This window comes from Topomyia yanbarensis, chromosome 2 (assembly GCF_030247195.1).
Source record: "Topomyia yanbarensis strain Yona2022 chromosome 2, ASM3024719v1, whole genome shotgun sequence".
Taxonomy (NCBI): domain Eukaryota; kingdom Metazoa; phylum Arthropoda; class Insecta; order Diptera; family Culicidae; genus Topomyia; species Topomyia yanbarensis.
In genome coordinates, this window is record NC_080671.1 from 441,924,998 (window position 1) to 441,951,512 (window position 26,515).

At 39.8% G+C, this 26,515-nt stretch overlaps 1 protein-coding gene across 1 annotated transcript; it reads left to right on the forward strand.

Annotated features, from left to right (window-relative positions):
- The first annotated feature begins 10,603 nt into the window (after window positions 1-10,603).
- LOC131685630 (sodium-coupled monocarboxylate transporter 1) lies at window positions 10,604-12,998 on the forward strand. Its single transcript, XM_058969491.1, has 9 exons — window positions 10,604-10,781; window positions 10,851-10,916; window positions 10,976-11,027; window positions 11,113-11,180; window positions 11,389-11,543; window positions 11,599-11,848; window positions 11,903-12,283; window positions 12,340-12,521; window positions 12,579-12,998. The coding sequence occupies exons 1-9, from the start codon at window positions 10,713-10,715 to the stop codon at window positions 12,844-12,846; spliced, it is 1,491 nt and encodes a 496-aa protein (XP_058825474.1). The 5' UTR covers window positions 10,604-10,712; the 3' UTR covers window positions 12,847-12,998.
- Window positions 12,999-26,515: the final 13,517 nt, after the last annotated feature.

The following is a 26,515-nucleotide window of genomic DNA, read 5'->3' on the forward strand; positions in this document are numbered from 1 at the left end:
TCCGTGGAATAAGGTACTTTTGAGTTGTTTAAGGTATACTCAAAATTAGGTAGATTCAACTTAAATTTAAGTATATTTAACTCAAGGCTGAGTATAAAAAACCTGTCAATGAAACTACCTTCAACACGGGTTGCCTAATTTTACCTTATTCCATGATACCCCGAGATTGAGTCAAAAGAGCTCAACTTTGGGTAGTTTTTCGTATCCGTGTATATTAGTGCGAATCGGTTATAAACATAGAATGAAGTCTTCTTTAGATTCAACTAGCTAATACCCATCGCGCGTTGCTGCGACTTTCACCAAAATAGGTGGAAAACACAATTTGTTCCAAAGCGCCATCTGGCGGACAGATAATCTCCAACTAATAGCACACAAACACGCCCCATACCAAATACCTGCTGTGTGCAATTTTTTACGGAAATCGGTTAAGCCGTTTGGGAGTCTATAAATCATATACATACAAACATTGACTTTTATATACATAGATTAGGCGGAGCTTTATCAGGTATAAAATCTTGTGCTTTGCCTTCAAGTCCACTTCAAGTCTTTTTCTGTAATGCCAAGATGTTAAATATGGCAAAACAGCACGGAGCAATCGTGTTGTTCCAGGAAAGGCAGCAAACGTTTCTCGGTTGAAACGGTCCCGGTCACAATGAAAGTATGGTTTTTCAAGCCACTTGTACAAATGATATGCCGAACCATATATTTCTTAACAAACTTCGACAGTTTCACATGCGCGGAAATTGCCACCTTTCCCCTTCCGGCTGCCGTATAAATCTCCTGTACAGGAAGCTGTTTCAAGCCTACCTTGACGTAGGTGTCGTCGTCGGTATCGTATTGGTAGTGGCCGTATTCTTTTGTTTATCATCGCGATTTGATGTTACTATCTTATTATCAGAGCTGCAAATATTAGAATTCATCGAATGAAAATTTATCATGTTCACTCGCACTCGTCTTCAATAGTCAGTGAGGCTACCGAAAACGTCAAACGAACCAACGGCGCTTTCATTAAATGCAGGTTTTCTTTGGTCTCAAACACATCAAAGTAGACTCTGGCACAATGTAAGCGATGACACGGTGTCTTTGTCGAACAACTTTATTCAAAAAAATTCGGCATCTGTAAAACTTCGGGATATGAAAAATGGACTTTTCCCTTCCATTTGAAAGTAAAATTAAAATATTCTGTCGGGGGGTCTAGAACAACTTTTTATTTCAGTTTTTTGATTGAAAACTTTTTGCAACTATTTGGTACTATAGACATTAAAAAAAATACTGAAAGTGAAAATCTGGTGAACAATTCCATTGTCTACAACTTCGTAGAATGCTATAAATCGATATAAAATCACCCGAGAAAGTTATTAAAATTTTATCAGTTTTTAGGTGTGGCCTATGGATTAAGAAATCGATTAACAAAGACTTACAAAAAAATGTTGGGTTCAAATGAACAGTAAATTCAGCTAAATTTCAATGTATACAAAGTCCCATTCTCAGCCGAAAAAATATATTTTCAGATTTCTCCGGGTCTTGGGCGAAAATGACACTTATGAAAAAGGAGGTGTGGAAAGGTGTTGACCAAATTTATTCGATAATCTTATACCTTTTCAAGATGTTGATTAATGTAGTAACGGATTTCCTATCCTGCCTGGTGAAATAAAATTGGCTTAAATTCAAAGCTTTATATTTGAATGAACTAAAGTAGACAGTTCGAGTCATTGTAATAAACGGCGGATTTTATTGCAATTTTGGGTTGAGAATCCTGTTTGTGTTTATCAACATTAAAAGAAAGATGATTGAAAAAGGAAAAAAAAACGCTCTTCGAGTTTTCGATTTATAGATACAGATTTTTGCCTGACCTGAAATTTTATTTCCAAATCGAGCACACATCACATAATCTTAGAAAAAGAAGAAAACCCTGTTTCATTATTTTCTTTAAGAAGAAATTCCAAGAGTCCTTGTACACGGATCACAACAGAAAACAAACAAGAAAATATCAGGTTGGACCATACATTCTGTAAATTCTCAAAGTAATACAAGTCTGTTTATTGAAGATTTCCCTCATAATATCAATGTAATAAATACAGGTATGGCAAAGATGGCACGTTGGTATTCGTAAGATGAATCTTACATGAGTGGTGTGAGTGATCACAAAATAAATCGGCTTGCTTTCGTCATACCGGTCGTTCCGCTCCCATTGAATCGTGTGAACGCTATGACGTCGACCCGTTGTGCTTCTGGATTGTTTACATATTTCTGGTTGCCAACACTAGCAAACCGTGTGTTATACCTCTTGGTCATAATATGGGATAAGAGCACCCTGTCAAAAAAAATGCGGACGAACATGGTCAGGCGATTTAAAAAGTTTGACGTTTGACTCAGCTCGCCTCTGCTAATTGCCCCTAGGAACAAATTCAATTTGCGAATGCGATTTAAAGGCAATTTCAATACATAGACGAATTTTCTGGCGGCTGAAATGGACTTGGTTGTTTTTCGCGTTTTTCAAACATGGCGGTTCATGTTTGGCTTAAACTTAAAATTGTTTTTTGAACAATTAGTGTGTTCTCACTTGTACTTTGTTTGTCTAGTGCACTTCATTTAGCCAACGAATGAGAGAAATTGTGGAATCGTGTGTAAGTATAGTAGAACAAGACCTAAAGTTTCAATGAACGTCAGATTGTGATAAGTTTTGGAGTGCAATACCAATTTCACAATTGATTTTTCCTATAATTTGGTGGCGATTACCTAGTATACTGGTAAGTATACGTGAGTAGATAATGAATCCGAAAATAAGTATTATTGGTAATTTTCATATTAGGCAATTAAGAGCGATTAAATGGCCCGTTCCGTGGGCGATTTGGGGGCGATTTAAGGGCGGGTTGGGCGGCAGAAAATGACGGCGGTAATTCGCCCAAATGTTGCATTTGAAATAGCCCCCTAATTGCCAGCAATTTGCTGGCAAATTGAGGGGCAATTAGCGCATCCGAGTTGGCAAATAGCCCCCCGTTAGCCAGCAAATTGCCCTTTTTGACTGGGCAAAGACAACATATCAAGAAGACAGAGTTGCCAGTTCAGTTCAGAATCTGAAGACATTAACAGCAACACGTCTTTCGGGTAAAGGTGATACCTTCTATATCTACTTTTATATTGAGATCGCTATCTTCGTACAATAGTCAAAACCTTTATTTCTCATTTACTATTGCGATTTCTGTTCAATGTACAACGATTCCCAAAAGTTAACAAACTTGAACATAAATCCCATCGAATTATTTTCCTATCCTTCATGAAACTGTCAATCAGGATTCTCAATCGAAGTCAAATCAAATGACTGAATATCTAATCGAGTTTGATCAAATATGAAGTTAAAATTTAGGCCAATTATATGCCACAAGATGCTAACGAGCAAAAAGGTTGATTCAAGATTACATTACTCTAGAATGAGTGAAGGAAAAAAGAAGAAACAAATATATCTGTGACAGAAAAAAAAAAAACTGTTTCATTTTTCAGCATTACCCAGCATCTTTCAAAAGAGTCTGAATTTCGCTCAAATTTTATCCACTCTTCTGTATATCTCCATGCTCCTAAAATATCATTGGTGCGCATAAAACGGTGGAATCTGGAATTGTGTTTTTTACACTTCTCGACAAACATATGATTACGGTCTAAAAGCCAACTGTCATAATCCACTTTGGATGGAAATTCCGGACAAACCGTTACATGCCAATCACAGATGTTGGTAGTAAACGAAAGAGAAAAGTTTTCTCTTTCATAAACTGTTGTGAACTGTGTTCAGCTTGTAACGGTTTGTCCGGAATTTCCTTTAAAAGTGGATTTTGACAGTTGGCTTTTAGGCCGTAATCATATGTTTGTCGAGACTTAAAGGTGGACTTTGCTAGCATTCAGGTTCTTCTGAGTACACTGTTAAAATAAGGCAATCCATTTTTTTACAAATTAAAATGTTTTTGGAATAAAGCTTCTTAACCAATAGGCCCGTGCGAATCTAGAAGCTTTGATAAAAATTTAATAATTTTCTCTGGCGATTTTAGATCGCGATGTAGTTTTCTATAAAGTTGTACACAATGAAATTGTGCATCAGATTCTCACCTTTGGTAATATTTGAATGTCTAAAGTAGTAACTAGGGGCAAAAATGTGAACCAGTTTCATTGAAAAACCTAAGTTTTCAAACAAAAAAACTTTAAAATAAAAAGTTGTTCTGCAGCCCCGACAGAATATTTTAATTTCACTTTCACTTTGAAAGGGAAAAGCTCATTCTATCATATGCTGAAGTTTTAGCGATGCCGATTTTTTTCGAATAAAATCGTTCTACCAAACACACCGTGCCCCCCTACCCCATATAAAGCTACGTCATTTATGGATGGTCCTTATTTCGATTAAGACTTACGATATTCTGATGTTTATGAAAGCTGTAAGTCATCGAAACTCGCAAGTTTGTCAATGAATATGAAATGAAGCTTTTTGGAAAATTCCTTTTATTTTATTTCAAATGTCTTTAATTTTAGTTTTTTATGCATTTTAACAACATTCAATTAGCTAGAGATTACTGGGTAGGGAAAGCTATGAAAATTAGAGCCATAGTACTCAAGTTTAATTTTAGTCTCAAACTTTGGCATATATTAAATTATTCAGATCAAGTTTATTCCGAGAAAAGTAATGTTTCAATTGTAAATTTCAATTCCTTCCAGCATTTTTTGTCAATGCACATCCTCCGCGACTCATTGCAACCACAAGCACTTTTACTCAAAGATAACTAAAATTTGTTAGATAGCTAAATATGAGATTTGGCACTACATCATTCCAACTTGTCTCGGTGGAGATTCAGCGTCCCAGTTGAATACCCATAAAATGACTCGGGATTCCGTGTAGTTTTGGCCAGCACTCTAGCTCAAACGATACGATCGATTCCGGCTCAAATTCCGGATGGATTGGATTGGAATGTCCTTAACCTGGTTTCCAACAAAGAAACACCTTTAACAGGCCCACGTGGGTACCCGGGTACCCACTAATTAAAATGCTCGTAACTATGGCTTTCTTTAATCGATTTGGACACTTGAATGTTTTTGATTCAGGAACTCGTCCGTTTTTTGATTCTGAGGGATTCCATGAGAAACCGGCCGACCACAAAATATGACCATCGTCGATTCGAACGAAACTTTGCAGGTGTGTTTGCTGTATGAATCTCCATGATATTCTCTGGCAATTGGAATATTTTGATACAAGAGTAATTTTTCAAAAGGGCGTAAACGTTTCTACGTGCATGAATTTCAAATTTTTTTGTTCGATTTCTGTATTTTAAGCAAAACTATCTGAGAACAAGTTACAGGGAATGAATATTTCTGTCCGAAAAAAATATACACTGAAAAAAATGTTGTGTCATTTTTCAAAAAAACAAAAATTTATGATAACAATTTAAATTGCGAAAAAACCCATTTTTTTAATTTTTTTATATTTTGTTACCAAAAACCTAAAGAGACAAGAAACATTTTGATTGTGATTGCATGATGGAGAAAAAATCGGTAAAAAAGTTTTTCTAACAATAACTTCGTACATGTTTTTAAATTTCATACTAATTGACGTACAAAATTGTAATTCTATTACAGAATATAATTCTAAGCACCATTTAAAATCAAAATGCATTTAACAAAAATCTTCCAAAATGCGATAGTTTTCGAGATATTTGAAATTTTGCTCCTTCAAAAACAATTAATTCGTGTAATTATGCTCTTTTTAAAAGTTATTCGCGTTACCCCATCAAAAAATGTCAAAAATTCAATGTTTATCGTTTTATAGACGTGAAAGCAACTTTTTAGTGTATTTGGATCCTGGAGAAGCTTTCAATAAAAACGATTTCCTAACAACAACTTTTGACATTTTTTTATAATTCTTACTATTTGCAGTCAAAAATACAATTTTCTTTTTGAATATGATTCTAAACGCTATTTTAAATCGAAATGCTCTTAACAAAAAATTTCTAAAATGTAGCAGTTCTCGAGATATTTTAGCTTTTGTTTTAACAACACAATTATTTTGTTTTATTACGACCTTTTCATAAGTTAGTCGCGTTTTTCCATCAACAATAAAAGGTTTTTCAAAAGGCCCGTAAACTTTCGTGCAACTTTCTCGTTGACGTTAAGGCGATATTGTGAAACATTTTAAAGTTAGATGAAAACAACCAACATATGATTCAGCTATATAGTTTAATCAACAGACCCTATGGTTGAAATATATTTTGGTTGCTTTCATGTAACTTTCAAATGGTTTACAATATCGCCTTGATGTCAAAGAGAAAGTTGCACGAAAGTTTACGGGCCTTTTGAAAAACCTATTATTGTTGATGGAGAAACGCGACTAACTTATGAAAAGGTCGTAATAAAACAAAATAATTGTGTTGTTAAAACAAAAGCTAAAATATCTTGAGAACTACTACATTTTAGAAAATTTTTGTTAAGAGCATTTCGATTTAAAATGGCGTTTAGAATCATATTCAAAAAGAAAATTGTATTTTTGACTGCAAATAGTAAGAATTATAAAAAAATGTCAAAAGTTGTTGTTAGGAAATCTTTTTTATTGAAAGCTTCTCCAGGATCCAAATACACTAAAAAAGTTGCTTTTACGTCTTTAAAACGATAAACATTAAATTTTTGACATTTTTTGATGGGGTAACGCGAATAACTTTTAAAAAGAGCATAATTACACGAATTAATTGTTTTTGAAGGAGCAAAATTTCAAATATCTCGAAAACTATCGCATTTTGGAAGATTTTTGTTAAATGCATTTTGATTTTAAATGGTGCTTAGAATTATATTCTGTAATAGAATTACAATTTTGTATGTCCATTAGTATGAAATTTAAAAAATGTACGAAGTTATTGTTAGGAAAACTTTTTTACCGATTTTTTCTCCATCATGCAATTACATTCAAAATGTTTCTTTTCTCTTTAGGTTTTTGGTAACAAAATATAATTTTTTTTTAAAAATGGGTTTTTTCGCAATTTAAATTTTCATCATAAATTTTTATTTTTTTTGAAAAATGACATAACATTTTATTCAGTGTATATTTTTTCAGACAGAAGTATTCATTCCCTGTAACTCGTTCTCAGATAGTTTTGCTGTATAAAATACAGTAATCGAACAAAAAATTTTTGAAATTCATACACGTAGAAACGTTTACGCCCTTTCGAAAAGTTGCTCTTGAGTCAAAATAATCTTATTACCTGTGGAAAATATTTAGTCTTGCATGACGGTGAAACGTGTAAAGTTTCATTGGAATCTAAGATGGTCGGTCACGATTTTAAAGATTTTCGGACGGATCTTCGTGGAATTCCTCTTCTATGAAATTGAAATAAATGAATGTATCTTGTTGTTGGTAATCCGGATTTTCCGGAGAAATGTTCCAGTACTAGGTATGATCGCTAAATTTCAATAATATCCTAGCAATATGGATATCAAAACGCCTTGTCTCAGGAGTCTGTTATTTATTTGTACCGGACCATATGGCAATTTGACCTCGGAATAGCCGTTCACAGCTCCACAGGTTCCTGCTCCGGAATTTCCGTTCCGGAGTCAAATCACCAAATGGTTCCAAAATCATAAGATATTGCCTGCTGATGCCATTCCAAGAATTTTGGTATTCATATTGTCAGTATTCCATTGAAAGCTCACTGCATGGCGACAAAGAAATCATGTGAATCTCGACTCCGCATTCTAAAGACCAGTCTTACCCATGAACATCGACAGGTTTGCACCCATGTACAACATTCCATGCACGCGTTCAACCTCAAACATGCTTTGCCTTAGTGTACAGGTTTGCATCGAACACCGAACCCAAGCGAACGATGTGCAAACTTAGATTTAACAGCGTGTACGTACACCGTGTGCGTACACAAGAAAGGCAAGCACAAAACAGAATGCGTCAACGCTAGTGATGATGAGAAAGAGAAAGAGAAAACTAGCGTTAAGATCCTGTGTGTACGGACACCGCGTACGTACATGGGGTTTGGTACGCATTAGCGCGTTCGAGTTTGCACACGAAATGTGGGTATAAGATGAGCACATAACTAGAGCGAACATGGTGTTCGATGTTCATTTGGGAAGACTGCTAAAGACGATCGGAGCAAAACTCCGGCGTGGTAACCGAAAAAGGCTACTACAAATCGGATCGGCTATCGTTACATCCAAACTGCTATATGGAGTTGATTTGGTATGCCGAGGACAGGCGCCACTTCAGATCCTTGCACCAGTGTATAATCGCACAATCTGTTATGCGTCCGGCGCTATTGTTACAAGCCCAATCCTATCGATCATAGCAGAGGCAGGCGCTCTTCCATTTGATCTGCTAGCAATACAGTGCATTTCACGAATCGCAATCCGTATGCCGGAAACTCCCACTCGTACGCCGAACGTCGGACCGCATCCAACAGCGTACGGGAACAGTGCTGCCGAGTGTAAAACAACTTATAAGACAAGGAATCGAGCGTGGTATATACCCAAGCCGATGATACTGTGGGACATAAAGAAAATTGTGCGAGCTGGTGACCTGTCAGAGAAAGTTAGACTAATCGTCCAACAGCTACTGGACAGTCCATTTAGGAATTCAACCGTCATCTACACCGATGGCTCGAAATCCGGCAATATGGGTGGCGCAGGGCTCTATGCAAACAGAATCGCGATGAATGCAATCCATCCACAATTCTACATCGTTTTTTCAGCGGAAGCATTCGCCTTAAAAATGGCTGTCAGCATCCCCAATATAACCGGCGAAATAGCGAACCTAACGGATTCAGCAAGCTGGCTCTTGAATCCGGTAAATCAAAGCACCCAAACAGTACGCAGGAGGTGGAACCAATAGTATAGCACAGGAAATTCCGTTCCTGTTGGATCACGATGGTTACGCTAACAATGCAGTTAGTTGAATGCAACTTCTTCCAGAAAATAAATAAACCGAGAGTAATCCGCACGGAAGAAATGGTGGATTTGATTTCTGTATTCAATTATCTTTTATAGTTTCCGGAAACAAGCAGGACTAATCAGGAGGAAGTTGTTTTGTTTCTAGTATTATTCTGAAAAAAAGTTGTATGATATAACTGATTGAGCCATTGTTTTCGTTATGTATAATGGTCGAATGAGTCCGTTTTAGCGTAATCGATTCCCTCGGAGTTTGCTGTGAAATGAGAGAAACAAATGTGGTAATGTGAATGGCTTATAGAACCTAAGAGAAGAGAAGACAATCGCGTAGCCAATTTGATCCAGTCCTAACCTCAATATTGAACCAGCTTCTGATTGGTCGTTTTACGTCAAGAGCGTTCATAATATTTTCAAACGGGATGAAAAACAGTGCTGCTGAATCTATTTCGGCTACCTTTTCATACACATGAACATTTCATGCAAATTGAATAAGTACCCTGAATGACGATATAACTAGGTGTATTGTTAAGAAAGACACGAATAAACATAAAATTCAATTTTTCAATGCAGCTAGTATTGTGAATTCTGGATAGAGGGTCGATATTTGAGGTACAATTATTTTCAGCAATTGTGAAAAACGTGCAAATGGAATCTGGCAACGATGGATGCTTGTTGTCTTTAAAATTACGACAGGGCCTGGTAGATAAAATCAAGAAGAGCAAGAAGCCTGTTGTCGTCTCTTCTCTTAGTATAGAACCGGCTTTACCACACACGGAACCTATTCAAGCTTCCTAATTTCCTTTTCCTATTTATCGCAGAGAGCTTTAAAAGTTTCGTTTATTTTCAGCTCGTTCGTTTTGTCCTTAGATACATTTATTATTTATTTTTCTTAGATACTTGTTGTCGATAGAAAAATGAGTGCCCGTATTTAGGATGACAGTAAAACGTCATGGTTGCGTTTGACATTTCGAGGGACCGTGAGTTACTTATTGGCGAATCCAAAATGAGCCAAAAATAAGCGTTAGAGGCAAGGCCCTGGTCTACCTATGACATGGGATCAGTGTTGTTTGCTTATAAGGCTTCGCTACTTACAACAGTAAAATAAAACGGAATAGGTGCAGTCATTCTTACAACATGGACGCCGTTGGGAATACCGGGAAAGAAGTTTCTCCAAGTGTCATTCGTAACAGATTGTTTTTTTCTCTGCAATTTGACGATTCATTTTAATTCGTTAAATAAATTCTGGTTTGGTGTACGGTGCCAGGTCATGTACACGAACGTCCACCTTATCATCATCGACGACCTTAGTTTTAATACTTTCGTATGCAACGTCGCGTTACAAGTTGTTTTTCGTAAAGAAGTTTTCTGCCAGGGCAAAACTTCTAAACGTTATCAAAACACAGTTTCTCGCGTGATGCAGTTGTATATAGGTCTCTTGCTCGATATTGAACTCCATTTTAATTGCTCAATATACTATATTTCGCCCCACGAATAAAGCCAATTAAAACCCTTTTGTGCATGAATGGTTTTCATTGATTGCGTTGCGTAGTTTTCCCATTGTTGGATTTGCGTTAATCTGGTGCCAAATCAGTGCCGGATACTGATGAAAAGAAGTCGAATCGTAAAGGAGCACACACATTTAAATTGGAAATAAAACAGACATTTTAATCGAAAAATACCCTTAAACATTTCGTTTCGCACCCAGCTTCATCTCCGGTATCACACTGCTCGGACTACCGACTGAGGTGTATTCTTTTGGTATCCAGTATGTGTACGTAGCACTGGGAGTCATCAGCATGGGTCTCGTAATGGGATTCATTTATCTGCCGGTGTTTCACAAGCTTAACATCACATCAACTTATGAGGTGAGGCAGTAGCGACCAGAAAAAAGCTAGAAGAAAGTATTAGTTTAAAACTTTATTCAATTTTTTCAGTATCTCGAAACACGCTTCGACCGGCGACTGCGGATGTTTGGCTCAATAATGTTCACCATCATGAATGTAAGTTACCTACATCATTCAAACAAAAAAATATATTACCATTCCATTTTTCGCTTTAGATTGGCTACCTCCCGATTGTTATCTACGTTCCAGCACTCGCATTTAACCAAGGTAATTTCTGACACTATTTACAAACAATTTAGTAGGAGAATTCCTCACAAATACTCTCCCTGAAATTCCAATACAATCTCTACAGTGACCGGCGTGAACATCCATGTGATTACTCCCATTGTTTGTGTGGTGTGCGTGTTTTACACCTGTGTGGTAGGTACCGCTCTGTTTAGCTATAGTTCTGAGCACGCCAAATGAAATCACGTGATTTGCTATAAAATAATTATCTAGTTACCGTAGAAGCATGGCCTGCTGCATGTACCGTAGATTCCAGCTGCAGCTGAGTGATGATGGATTTGCATGGTATATCTGAGGGATAGTTTCAGTTGATGAACAATGCATTATAACGCACATTTCACAGGGTGGTCTGAAAGCAGTGGTCTGGACAGATGTAGTTCAAACGTTTTCGATGTTTGGTGCGTTGGTGTTGGTAGCGGTCAAAGGAACAATAGATTTGGGAGGCACGGATATAGTGTTTCGCAGTGCCTGGGACACCGGTCGGCTGGAGCGTCCTAAGTATGGATTATCAGCTTGATTGATGAAAGCATGGTAACGTTCAGTTGAATTTCAGCTTTGATATCAATCCGACCACGAGGCACACCTTGTGGTCCCAGCTGATCGGAGGTTTCGTGTATTGGCTGCAAACAAATGCGGTTAGTCAGAACATGATCCAACGGTATCTGTCGCTCCCCTCGGTCAAAGCAGGTCGGAAGGCACTATGGATTTTCGTCATCGGAGTCTGCCTGTTGATGTCCCTTTGTAGCTACTGCGGTTTGCTGATCTATGCGACCTACCAAAACTGTGATCCACTGACTACGAAGGTAACTTTTTTCGAATCAATACTTTGCAATCCGCTTAGAACTAGTTGTTTGCAGTTAGCAAAAGCGAAAGACCAACTTCTCCCCCTGTTCGTAATGGACATCCTAGGAGAGCTACCCGGACTTCCAGGACTGTTCGTGGCCGGAGTATTCAGCGCAGCACTAAGTTCTCTATCGACCTGCCTAAATTCAATGTCGGCTGTTATTCTGGAAGATTTCGTGAAACCCTTCGTCCAGAAGCCACTTTCGCAGAGAGCGGTCAACTGGATCATGCGCTCGGTAGTCGTTGGAGTAGGAGCTTTATGTGCTGCTCTTGTTGTTGTGGTAGAGAAAATGGGAACTGTCCTGCAGTTGACCATGAGTTTGGAAGCTATCACCAATGGACCGCTGATGGGGACGTTTACCCTTGGTATACTGGTTCCTTGGGTCAATTCTAAGGTAACTTTTAAGCTGTTGTACGTTTATGAAGATTTGAATGTTTTTTTACTATCCAGAGTGCCCTCACCGGTGGAATTGTTGGCGTATTATTCATGTCTTGGCTAAGCCTGAAAGCGCAGTACGCAGTGGCTACAGGCGCAATAGTGTTCCCGCACAAGCAAATGTCAGTGGCAGAATGTACCTACGAGTTTGACCGATCGTTGGTGAATGCAACCACCACATCGCTAATTACGGCTGAGTAGAAATTGTTCATGTTGTCGAATCGAAACGTCTATTAATTATTTTTTCGTTGCAGTGAAATTTTCCCACTTTTTCGAATATCGTACATGTGGTACACATTTTTGGGAGCAACTGTAACGATAGCAGTTTCTCTCGTGTGTTCCCTGTTCTTCGGGCAAAACGATCCGAAAACAGTGGATCCTGATTTGATGGCAGGATTCGTACGGCGCTATGTATACCAGGACAGTGATGTAGCTCAAACTAAAGACCGAAAGGTAGAGAAAAATAACTTGACAAACAATAAGGATGCTCACGACGAAATTGTGAAGGAATCTCAGCTGTAGGATGTCACAATTTTGCACATCAACTGAGTGGAGTTCTAACCTGAAAATCAGTGTTCCTATTACTGTCTAAGTAGAATAGATCAATAGCATTTTCTTGAAGTGTAGGTTATGTACAGAGGAGGAATTTATGATGAATATACAAATTAATATGAGAGCGGATGTTTTAAACTTTGAGAAATTGTTTGCAACTGTTAAAGTAATATGCAATGTCGCAGTATTGGGTTTTCGTTTCAAAAGAGTTTTTCGATTACTATTGATTTCAAGACGGCATCTGTCGCAAACAGTATTCCTAGTCATCTTGGTTTACGGCGGAAAATTTAGCAGAACGTATAGTAGTCGTTGTCAGGTAGAAGTTTAAATTGCTATTAAACGGAAAAATAGATAGAGAAGGTACAGACAGAGTGATAATTGGGGACGGTAGATAAACTGTAGAACCACCCACGCAAGACGAACTGCGAATAGCTAAACGAGTGCTGAACAATTCTAAAAGTCCGAAGTGACCAGCTATACGAAGTAATCCAGTACGTGATCGGTATGACCTGGGTGGAAAAAGAAATACCTTTGGACTGTTTGGATGGGGTCATATATCGTATCTATAAGCTTGAGCTTTTGCGACCACCCCTGGCTGCTACACCGTTATCGACTTGGACTAGCTGAAGTTGCACGGGGAATCAGTAGATAATTATGCTTGGGAGTAGCGAAACTTCTTTCAATGTGCAGCTCCTGGTAATCCCAACGTGTTTATTAATCAATACCGAGGCTGGCCAGGCCCGAACGTAGATCGCAGAAGGAAAGGGAAGGAATGTTAGTCCGAAACTTTTTACTAGAGGGCGCACTCCACATATTTAGTATATCGCGGGAGGAGGGTATTTGTTAGTAAATATACGGGTTCGATAAAAGATATTTTGTCAAGTGCGTGCGATTAAGGATGTTTGAAGTCTATGGGTACCCGGCCACCAGGAGACATAGTGACTGTCCAAAGTCACCATAGAGAAATATTGAAACGACGAGAAAGTCTAGACAAAATTCTTATTTAGGTTTGGACAACCATAAAGCGAATAGTTTTCGAGGGAATAAGATGAAGCACCAGGCTCGTAGTTGCCCGGATTGGTCCCAGCCAATCGCGCCAACCTTGGTGGTCAGCGTCCCCAATCTTGATCTGCTTTATAAAATAAGTCAGAATAAGTGTGCCATTTTAGGTAAACACTAAATTATTGTCCGAAAGTGAAACTGAAACAGAAAACCAATGTATACACCAAAGGGGCGCAAAATTGAGACTCCACTAAAGGCGATAGAAAACCACCCCGCGGTCATATAAGGCCCATTCAAATTTATTCAGGTGTCCCCAAGCGGATCATCAGAGTTGAACTATTCCTGAGCCAAGAGAGCATGATGATTTGTCGTGGAGAATGGTGTAAATCTCTTAAGTATTTCTGAAAAAGCGTGTTCAAAGTGTCTTTCAAGGAAACGCTTCAGATTATCCGAGCGCTTTTCATGCGCGGGGCAGGGTAATGGATGCTGCGGACTTTCCCCACAACAGGCGCACTCTTGTCGAATAAGACGTAAATAGGCAAAGCAGTTCCACTAAAGGTCACCTGATACGAGTTTGTAGGAACATACTATTTTGCCCCGTCCTGTGCGGTTGCCATTCAAAATCTTCGCTCACTGGAGCCTAAGGTCCTTGAAACAGCCGTTCCTATGCTTCAGTAGATCCATAAAGGAAAAACTCGAATAGGTAGCTACACCGTCAACTCCTGAACTTCGTAAGCGGGCATGTATACACAGTAGTGCTTCATAAAATCCTTCTCAATTGTTTTCTTTAGAAGGCTATCATAAATCTGAAAATATCTGGGCGAGCTTTCGAGATACTTCGCGGAAGATCTTTGATCCGAAAGCACATCAGATATGGGCTGATGGAGTCCAATGTGTATGGTTTTGAACGAGAAGCCGGAGTTTTTCGTTGACGAAGCTTGCTCGCCATCCGGCAAGATGTATTCTTCAATAAATTGTCTGCTTGATCTGAAATTACTGTCTCCCGGAAAAGTACTCCGTCCGTTGCCTTCAAATACCTAGCGTCAACTGACTTCACAAAGTCTCCCGAGAAAATTCTCCGTCCATCGCCTTGATGATATTGTAGACACATTTGCAGTGAACTTATATATAAAAGTTCAGAAAACTACAGTTGACTGTTAGTGCTCCATATTGATGGGTTTGCCAGAAATTGGCTGGGAAATTTCAGTTTTCTGCATTTTTTCTTTTTTGAAATTGAATAAAAATCCATTGAAATTTCTTCGACCTATTGGTTAATTTTACTCATTTTTACATCGGTGCGTTTCGCCCTCTGTGCACTTTGTGTGAGGAAATAATAATTCTGGGAGTCTTCAAGAGGAATCATTCTGAATGCTTTTAACCGAAACTGTCTAGTCAGGTCACCAGAACTTCTTATGTAATTATCTATAACAGAGCAAACAATAAGCTTAGCGATACTTTTACTGGTCCTCCTAATACACGAATGAACCTTGTCTTATCGAAGCGAAAGTCCTGCTTATCTAGTCGGTAGAAAGCTGATAACTACTATTACATTCCTTTGACTATGTGAAATTGTTTATTTTTTAAATCTGAAGTCTCTTTTCAGGGATATTGTAATATCCAGTACCTACTGATTAAATTAAATACCGCGACTGCAGTCTGCCATCTAATCTCGCTCAGATAGAAGTGAAATTGCTCTATTGCTACAAGAAGACACACAGATCTTCCAGTATGTCGCTTTATCTGTAGTAGAAAAATATCGTTACTTCTACTTACCTATTAAGGGCCGATAAGTGTCGATCGTGAGCAAATAGCTGCAGCGTTGTTTTATTCGGGAAGTGAAACGGTTGTTAAACGTGATGTCGCAGATGTTCGTATCCTGCTAATTACCCATATCAAACGTAATGTACTGATTACACTAGTTTACAAGAAAAATGAAGCTTCAAGAAAAAGTATTTTTTAAACTAATTTTGGGTCGCTGAACACAGAAACAATCAATATGCAGGTTGAAAGATGCCGAGATGCCCTTTCCAAAACCATATAATTTTTGGGATATTTCGAATATCGGTATATTAAATATAGCACAAACTACGGTTAAACACTGTATTCGCGTATCGCAACGGGAGAAGATAATAAAATGGAATAATCGAGAAGTCCAAGATAATGTAATAGTCAGGTGTAGTATATTATTGCGGCAAGTGTTGCCAAATTTAACACTCCTCCTCAACAGTTGCCGATCGAGTTTCTTGATCTCCTAGACCAATAAGAATCGAAAGTTTCGTGATCTTCGTAGTAGCAAGTGGTTTCGTGAGAATATCGGCCGCTATATATTCCGTTGGGCAGTACGCCAGCCGAAGTATTCCCTGCTCGCACAACTCCTTAACAAAATTTTGCTTTGTTTCTATGTGTTTGGAACGCCGGCTGATCCGTTCCGAGGAAATAAACTGGATGCAACTTTGGTTGTCCTCCATGATACAGGTAGCCACGTTCTGGGTCTCTCCGAAATCCGATAGCAGTTTACGGAGCCAAACTGCCTCTTGGCCTGCTTCCCCGATTGCAACGTATTCGGATTCCATAGACGACAACGCCACACAATGTTGTAGCCGACTACTCCACGATATAGCACCTCCTGCAAGCAGAAACACAAACCCTGTTCTTGAACGTCGAGTGTTGAGGTCACCTGCCCAGTCTGCGTCCGAATAACCGAGAAGTTCAACACTTTCACCTCCGTAAACTAACTGGGTCTGTTTGGTGGACTTTAGATAACGCAGGACTCTTTTTGCTGCCGTCCAATCAGAATGACTCGGGGAGCAGACTTTTCGCCCCAAAATCGATGCACTAACAGCCACATCTGGACGAGCGCATACAGCAACATACAGTAGTGCACCTACGAGGCTGCGATATAATGTATTGTTCGGAAATAATTCACTTGTATCCTCAGTGCCAATGAAACCAGTATCCACGGGATTCTTAGTGGGTTTTGCATCTTGCTGTCCGAAACGTGTAGAAATCTTATCTATATATCCCTCTAGCGAAATACTGTATTTCCCGTGCGAACGAGTTATTTCCAATCCAAGGAAGAGCGACGGTTCGCCTAGATCCGTGATATCGAACTTCTGCTTCAGAGTTTCACTGACATCTTCTAATAGCTTCGAATCCACACAACCGATGAGTAAATCATCCACGTACACCAGCAGACAAATTCTGGTTTTGCCAACAATTTTAGTGTAAAGACATGGATCTGCATCGCTTTGCACAAAATTCAACTGCTGCAGAACCCGATGTAGGCACTGATTCCAACACCTGGCTGATTGCTTTAAACCATATATGCTGCGCCGTAACCTACATACTAAGCTCTCCTTTCCTTTCTCAGCGAATCCTGGAGGTTGTTTCATATACAGCTCCTCTTGTATATTGCCGTTTAAATATGCGGTCTTAACGTCGAGATGTCGCAGGGTCATGTTGTTCCGGGATGCAACCGCCAAGAAAGTGCGAAGTGTGGTTTGTGTGGTCACAGGTGCAAACACTTCATCATAGTCTTCACCGTATGCTTGAGAGAAGCCCTGAGCCACAAGTCGCGCCTTGTGCTTCACAACGTCACCAGACGCACTGCGTTTAATTTTATACACCCACTTGCATCCGACGGGTTTCCGACCCTCTGGAAGGTCCGTTAGTTCCTACGTACCGTTAACAGCATGAGACTCTAACTCGTCGATCATCGCAGCATACCATTCTGTTTTATCTGAGCCGGACAACGCTTCTCGCAAAGTACTCGGTTCATTTTCCTCTCTTGCGATATGAATCTCCTCTAGTAGTCGTCTAGGTGGTATCCCCTTCGTGGGACGATTAGAGCGGCGAAGAAATTCATCATCTGGAAATCCTTCGAAGTAAGAATCATTTTCAGTTGCACTATCATACATACGGTAAGCTTCCGTACCCGATTCATTTACAGTCTCATGCACAGAGCTCGGCTCAAACGGAATTATCGTCTCCATACCAGCTTTTCCCGTGTTCGCTACCGCTTTTTCAGTTTTTCCGCTCCAAAGTTCAAGAAACTTTGCATCCCTGCTTATAGTGATTCGATTAGTTTCAATGTCCAAAAAACGCCAAGCTTTTCTGCCTTCGGCGTACCCCACGAAAACAAGTTTCTTCGCTTTTGAATCCAGCTTTCGGCGCTTCTCATCAGGAACGTGAACGTAAGCTTCAGTTCCGAATATGCGGAGCAAGGAGTAATCGGGTTTTGCTCCCCACCATCGTTCGTAAGGTGTTCCTTCGACAGCAGATGCTGGGGTTAAGTTCAGCAAAAAATTAGCAGTTGTGACGGCCTCTCCCCAGAACCGTTTATCCAAGTGTGCTTCTGAAAGTAAACATCTCATCATTTCTCCAAGCGAACGGTTTTTCCTTTCTGCTCTCCCATTTTGTTGGGGGCTATAAGGAGCACTCTGCTGCAAAATAATTCCATTATCGGTCAAAAACTTACTCAATTGCTTTCCCGAGTATTCTCCTCCTCCATCAGAACGGATCACTTTTGGCATTCGGCCGAACTGGTTCTTCAGCATCATAGTGTACTCTTCAATTTTATCTGCGCAGTCCGATTTCTTTTGCAGCAAATATACAACACAATATCGACTGTAATCGTCCAGCATGGTCATAAAAAATCGTTTACCGCTAGGGGTAGCGACCTCCAATGGCCCGCATAAGTCTGTGTGCACGAGATCCCCCACAGCGCTTGATTCAGACTTGGATTTCGGAAACGGTGAACGAGCCATTTTCCCTACATAGCAAACATCGCAGACAGATTTGATTCCACACTCTCGAATTTTCAACCCACTGCCAAGGACTTCTCTGTTAATCTTCATAATCGCCTGCTCATCCCGGTGACCTAGACGTCGGTGCCACGTATGTATACAGTTATCATTATGGCCGCTAACCGTCAGCAATGTTTTCTGCGAGGACGAGGACGGCTTCAAGTGGTATAAATTTCCACTCCGCTCCCCACACAGTACCACCTTTCCATTCTTGCTGATAGCGGAGCCTGCCTGCTCGAATTTTACACAGTAACCCTCGTCAGTTATTTTGCTTACTGACAACAAGTTGCCAGCCAACGTCGGAACGTAGAACACTTGTTGCAGCTTCACGATAACAGATTTACCATTTTCAGCTATCGAGCAGAATCTGCTGCTTCCAACTCCAGCCGCCGTAATTTTACTTCCATCAGCTAGACCAATACTCATGGTCGTTGAGTGTATCTCTTCCAGAAGCGACTCATCACTGGTCATATGCGAGGTAGCTCCAGAGTCAAGGAACCACACCACATCTCTCGCTTTTCTATCCATTTCACTAACAACCAAGCAAACTTCATTTTCTTCGTCATTAGTAACCGCTATATTCGCAGTTTGATTATACTTCACTTTTCTGGCAGGACAATCTCTTCGAAAGTGTCCTTCTTCGCCACACTGATGGCAAACTTTTGGTTTCTCTCTTCTGTATTTGTCCACTTTAAATCTATCACTGATTTTCAAAGCTTTTTCTGTTCCCACGGCATCTCTTTCTACTCGCTTCCGCCATTCATCCATCAGCTTCCCTTTGATAAACTCCAGAGTAAGATCTGTCTCCGGGCGGCTTTCCAACGCAGTGATTAGTCCATCATAACTCTCATTCAAGCTAGACAAGATAATAGCCACTAGCCAATAATCCTGCAACTGATCGCCCATATTCGAAAGCCTATTTGATAGCTGCGTGATGGCAGACAGATGATCTGCCATGTTACCATCTTCCATCAGCTGCAATCGGAGCATTCTTCTTAAAATGTGAATTTTTGTAGCAAGTGTTGATCTTGCATGATGCTTCTGCAAGGCAATCCACATATCCTGAGCTGTTTGTGCTTTGATGACATGGCAGGTTTGACTATCATCGATGGACAAGCCAATGATCGCTCGAGCCTTCCCATCCTTGGCCAACCAATCGGCGTTAGGATCCTTCGGAATTGGCTCATCGATTACGCTCCGCAGTCCCTCGCGAATCAACAACAAGTCCACTCGAAACTTTCATATTTCATAGTTGAAATCATTCAATTTTTCCACAACAAGATTCATATCCGCCATTTGCTTTATCACGCTAGCTTTCCACCTAGCGAAGCGTTCACGCCCGCGAAAAAAGAATAAATGTTTTCCTGAGCCAGATTTCCACTACTACGACAATACTACGCGAATCGCGGAACTGGGCCGATAACCTTTTGGGATATTTCGAATATCGGTATATTAAATATAGCACAAACTACGGTTAAACACTGTATTCGCATATCGCAACGGGAGAAGATAATAAAATGGAATAATCGAGAAGTCCAAGATAATGTAATAGTCAGGTGTAGTATATTATTGCGGCAAGTGTTGCCAAATTTAACAATAATATGTGTCGATCATATGTAGAATTTTTAGTGCTGCAAGCGACCAAAGTTTAAAAAAAGTGCATTTTTGACTATTTTTAAATGTTACTCATTTTTAAATGATTTTTTTTACCGAAAAACAAATTTTTTCGGACCTTTTAGAATCTAAGATGACAAATAATATGTTTACGTTAATTTTAAGCCTAATATCACTAACATCAGATGGAAAATGTTGATGCTATGGCACATGGAGCGAAATGGAAATTTTATGATTTTAGCGGACCCTGCCCCGGTGCGGCGGTTTAGAGGGTGTAGCACTGGTCTCATAAGCCAGTCGTCAAATATTCGAGTCCCTATCGGGAAGGAGTCTCAGTGGGATCGTAGCACTAGCCACGTAATATTCTGTGAACTGAGAATCTGCAGTGAAGCCTGTTGAAGCAGATGGCTAAAATTCCTTTAATTCGTAAAATATGTACTCACCACAGACAAAACAAAACTTTTCCACCGATATTACCACATTTTAATAAAAGCACTTAGTTGTACAATGAAATATCCAAAACCATTCAAATGCCGCTGGATGGATGGATGCAAGCTCGAGAAGACAGTACCCAACACAAACAATAACTATCAAGTATAGAAGATTATTTCAGCCGAAAGTATGATTGTGCGAAAAATAAAAAGTTACAATTTTCACTCAGTGCTTCATACCATCTACATTTTTCATCCGACTTTTGTGACCATTGGATTAAAATTTATGCAAAAAGATTGTTTATCTCATTAGATTCTAAAAGAATTTTCTTCTGTCCTTGATTTATTATAAAAAATTTACTAGAAATATGCATTTTTTTTTAAAAAAAACCTGTTTTAATCCACCTAGCGGTGCAATTGTGCCTTTCTCATTTCTCTAAACTATGGCACGGAGACTTTTTATGTTCAACATAATCGTGGAAATGTCCATTACATTCTTAGTACACTTTGCACTTATACACAATGGCATGCCAGCCACGAACTTGATGAGCTACGTGTCGACGGTGAAACACTTGAAACAAAAAAATATCATACTTCATTAGCCTAATCAGCATTAGATCAATGTTATCTGCTTGCTAACTCATTTTGTCATGCGGGGCTGGGTATGTGAGGAGGGCGAAAGTCTCATGAACGAACGACTCCCCAGCTTAAATTGGTATGCTTTGTAATGTAGTGGTGGTTTAAAGATGATGGGGTTGAAAGGGAGGGGTATGAGGGCTGGTTGGGGTGGTGGTCTGAGGGGTGATTTAAGGAGATTTTTAAAGGAGGGGCGCGAACAGTAGAGGGGGGGGGGGTGTAACCCCTCTCCGTAAACCATCAACTACGCCCCTGTTAAAATCCAGAAACCCTAAACGAGTCGAAAAAAAAATTTGGCCGGGATTAGGTTGACGTTTTTCAGAGTGATTGCATAACCTTTCTATATGAGAAAGGCAAAAATGTGCCAAAATCCAAAAAAGTGAATCGTAGTCAAATTTTTTTTTCGAGTTTGCATCAAATCTCGACGTTTCATGCACCTTGAACACATTTAGCATCAAAAATAAAAATTCAGTTTTTAATTTTTCCTATAGTTTATATGAGAAATTTCTGTGTGGCCGCACTCTGAAACCCGTAATTCCGGAACCAGAATTCCGATCGATCCAAAATTCAATAGCAACCGATGGGAAGGTTGCACCTTTCATTTGAGACTAAGTTTGGGCAAATCGGTCCAGCCATCTCTGAGAAAAATGAGTGACATTATTTGACACATACGCACATACATACACACACACACATACACACACACATACACACACACATACACACACATACACACACATACATACATACACACACACATACAGACTTTTTCCGATCTCGACGAACTGAGTCGAATGGGATATGACACTCGGCCCTCCGGGCCGGGATTAGGTTGACGTTTTTCAGAGTGATTGCATAACCTTTCTATATGAGAAAGGCAAAAATGTGCCAAAATCCAAAAAAGTGAATCGTAGTCAAATTTTTTTTTCGAGTTTGCATCAAATCTCGACGTTTCATGCACCTTGAACACATTTAGCATCAAAAATAAAAATTCAGTTTTTAATTTTTCCTATAGTTTATATGAGAAATTTCTGTGTGGCCGCACTCTGAAACCCGTAATTCCGGAACCAGAATTCCGATCGATCCAAAATTCAATAGCAACCGATGGGAAGGTTGCACCTTTCATTTGAGACTAAGTTTGGGCAAATCGGTCCAGCCATCTCTGAGAAAAATGAGTGACATTATTTGACACATACGCACATACATACACACACACACATACACACACACATACACACACACATACACACACACATACACACACACATACATACATACACACACACATACAGACTTTTTCCGATCTCGACGAACTGAGTCGAATGGGATATGACACTCGGCCCTCCGGGCCGGGATTAGGTTGACGTTTTTCAGAGTGATTGCATAACCTTTCTATATGAGAAAGGCAAAAAGGTCGAACATTAGACTTTCTTTACTTTGGTCGATTGTAATCATAATAAATGTACATTTCTCGACAAACATACGATTACGGCTTAAAAGCCAACTGTCAAAATTCTCTTTGAAAGGAAATTCCGGACAAACCGTTACTGGCAAAACGTAGTTCATAGTAGTTAATGCAAGAGAATTTTTTTTTCTTTTGTTTACTATAAACATTTGTGATTGCATTTCATTGCAAAGAGGATTTTGACAGTTGGCTTTTAAGCCGTAATCATATGTTTGTCGAGATTTGATCTACGCATATTATACATTTTCGGAAAGGGCACATCAATACCTTTCGAACTGTTTCGATCGGATCCTATTTGAACAAGATATTGACAAATAACTAAAATAGTGCCCAAAACACCTTTTTCAAAGAAATCTTGAAAATGCTCCTTTGAAGAAATGGACTTGGTTTTCGTATTCAGCGATCCAAAATTAACTGAACACCTTTCTTCTTAGCTTATCGCGATTACCTTAAAATTGTTAAAATCTGTCACATTAGATTCTGAAAATATGAAAAATTATTTTTCTGTAATAAAAAATAGAGCAAAAACAAAAAAGCGGAAGCAAAACAAAAACTTTTTTTTAAACTCTAACTTCTTTGAAAGAGAAATAGAGTATCATTTTCGTATTCCGCGACCCAAAATTAATCTAGAAAACACTTTTTCTCGTAACTTCATTTTTCTTGTAAACTAGTGTAATCTTATTTAAGACCAAAAGAGATATGTGAAAAACAGAGCAATTTTCACTCGGTGCTTAATAACATCACCATTTTTGTTGGATTTTCGTGATCTTAGGCTTAAAATTCACGTGAGAAGTTTGCCTGTCCCATAAGATTTTAAAAGATTTTTTACTGGTTTATTTTTTTATGAAAAATCAACCAAAAATTAGTAATTTTACCAAACACTACTTTTTTTACTTTGGTTGCTTTTAACCCTAAATTGTTGATATTTTATCCTAACATGTTATACATTTTTGGAATGGGCACATTAATGCCTTTCGCATGGTGAGTTTGTGTTAATCAGAAGATTTGTTCCTGAGATATTGGCCAAAAACTGCAAAAAGTGCTCAAAAACACCTTTTTTAAAAAATCACAAAAACGGTTCTTTGAAAAAGAAAATGGATATGATTTTCGTGCTTAGCGACCCAAAATTGACTTAGAAAACACATTTTTTCTTAACTTCATGCAATTAACCCAAAATTTGTTAACTAGTGTTATTGTCAGGAGCATTACTTAAATAGAGTCGAAACATATTTGTATACTTTGTACAGTCTAGTATATATCTAGTTTGTCCATCATCCCCAATTCTCATTTTTTGAGTCTTCTCTATACGTTTGACTTTTTAATACCAGCTTAACGAGCTACTTCGTATATCTCTTGTTTTGACGTGAGTCTTGTTTTTCCTTTTTTCAAGGTTTTTTGGAACGTGTCCAATGGAAAATAGAAAGAATGAATAAGAAACGGTGACAATTCACCTTTAATTTGACATAAAAGTGCTCACGCATGAGCTGCAGATGCTGCCAGCGGTCCAAACGATTAACCTTCAGGTTGGTTCGGCCAAGGCGGTGAGAGGACGGCCAATCAAGTAGTTCGCTGGTGTAATCACCAACGGGTCATCGGGATCGTTAGACATGGCGAACATGGGCCGCGGATTTAGCACAGCTTCAAGCGAGAACAGTTGAAAACTCCTTTGTTGAAATTGAGCTTGACGTTTCATACGATATGTTTGAGGTGTTTTGGCGGGCTTGACCGCCGCTTCCCAAAGTCCGCCAAACTCGTAGGCGTCCAGCGGGATAAAGTTCCACTCGATTTCTCGTGTGTGACAAAACTGTTCGATGCGTTGGACAGCCTGCTGATCACGAAACTGCTTGTAGGGCTTGTGCATCTCGTGGTTTCCTCCCTAAAAAATCGCGGCGTGGTCGGAATGCAATTCTTGAATGAATCCTTTGCGATTGATGAACCTTCTCAAGGATGCCAGAAAAGCGTGGGTGCTGAGTCGGAAGCAGCATCCCTTCCAAATGGACGACCTTAGTAACCATGCAGACATATACGCCTATATATGCCTTTACGAGAGTGGGTCGTCGCGATCCTTGTTTGACCCAGAATGGACCGGCGAAGTCAACGCTGGTGACGGAACAACTCTCGCGGAGGGCAGGTCGCCCATCAATTGAGTCGTATCGGTTGGATTGCATCGAAAGCATCTCACGCAACGCCGCGTGATTTGTCTGATAGTGGATCGAGTCTTTAACAGTCAGTATCGTTGCCGCATAGCGTTCATCAACCCACTTTGATCGATGTGAAGTAGCTCAACGTGCATTTCACGGATCATCATACGCACAAGATGGTCCTTGTCCGCCAGTATGATAGGATGTTGGTTTTCGAAAGGGAGCGTTCACCTACTCGAAGCAGTCCGTCTTGGAAGATAGGTCGGAGGTTGCCAATCATTTTTCAGGGTTGTTTGCGTATAACTCGCTGAATTTCCATCCCCAGGTGGACGATCTGGATCACTTTGATTACAGCCTCCTTCGATTTGCGCAGTTCACGGAAAATTTCGTAAAATTTCGACGAGTTTCACGTTCGACAGATTTCTTACGGCAGTTGTTGACGAACCGCAGGATATAACCGATGACTCGTTGCAGTTTTTTAAAGCTGCTGTGTCGAGAAAAAAATTGAAAGTGGCTCGATTTCCACAGTGGGTGCGACTAGAACTGCTTTCATTTATGGCAAATCTGTATCTGGAACGGCTGCAAGCGATTGAATCTGATAGACTACGTAGGCGAGGAATTCAGGACCGTGCCATCAGAGGTTGTTCCTACTGAGGATCTCGGGAAGCTGTCCACGGGAAACGATATCGGCGGGATTGTTTTCGGGCTTGATGTACTCCCATCTGAAACCATCGGTTTCTTCTTGGATTAAAGCAATGCGATTACGAACGAACAGCTCAAGTTCATTAAGCGGTTTTTTTTATCCAGGCTAGAACAATTGTACTGTCGTCCCACAAAACGACTTCTAGAAACTTCATGCTCAGCTCGACGGTTACTCTCTTCACTAAATGGGACAGCAGGAGGGCAGCACACAACTCTTTCCTTGTCACGAGCCAGGTTTTGCAACTCGTTGATTCCGGTAATGGGAACGTTGGCTCGCTGCTTCTTGACCCCCAAACGGTTGGCCATGTCCTCCCTAATAAACTTTACTTGGGAGCCGCTATCGAGGAGGACGCGACAGAGATGAGGTTGGCCGTGTTTGTCAATGGTATCTACCACTGCGGTGAGCAGCAGTATGGTTTTCGCACTGGTGGCGAAATAACTGGAGCAGGATGTGGACACTTAGTGGTCTATCGTAGTGGGTGCTGTCGGTACTTCGATGGGTGGTGGTTGCGGTTTAGCCGCTTTGGTTATCACCGATGCTTTGGGTTGGACGGCTCTGGATGTCAGGAACTTAATGGTTTGCTCGTACCTTGGAAGTTCTCCCTCTCGTTGTGTGGACACCCAAGCCTTTAGTGTCGACTTGTCGAGCGCATTCACAATCAAGAACACTGTCATGTGCTCCGACACGCCGGTAATCTCTTGCTTAAGGTAGCGGGTCACCTCGTTCATCAGTGATCGCAGCTCTTTGTGAGATTCGGGTGTCATCTTCTTGAGCGATAGCAAACATCGGAGGTGTGATTCCACAATCACACGCACATTTTCGAGTCGCTCGCTTAGAATGGC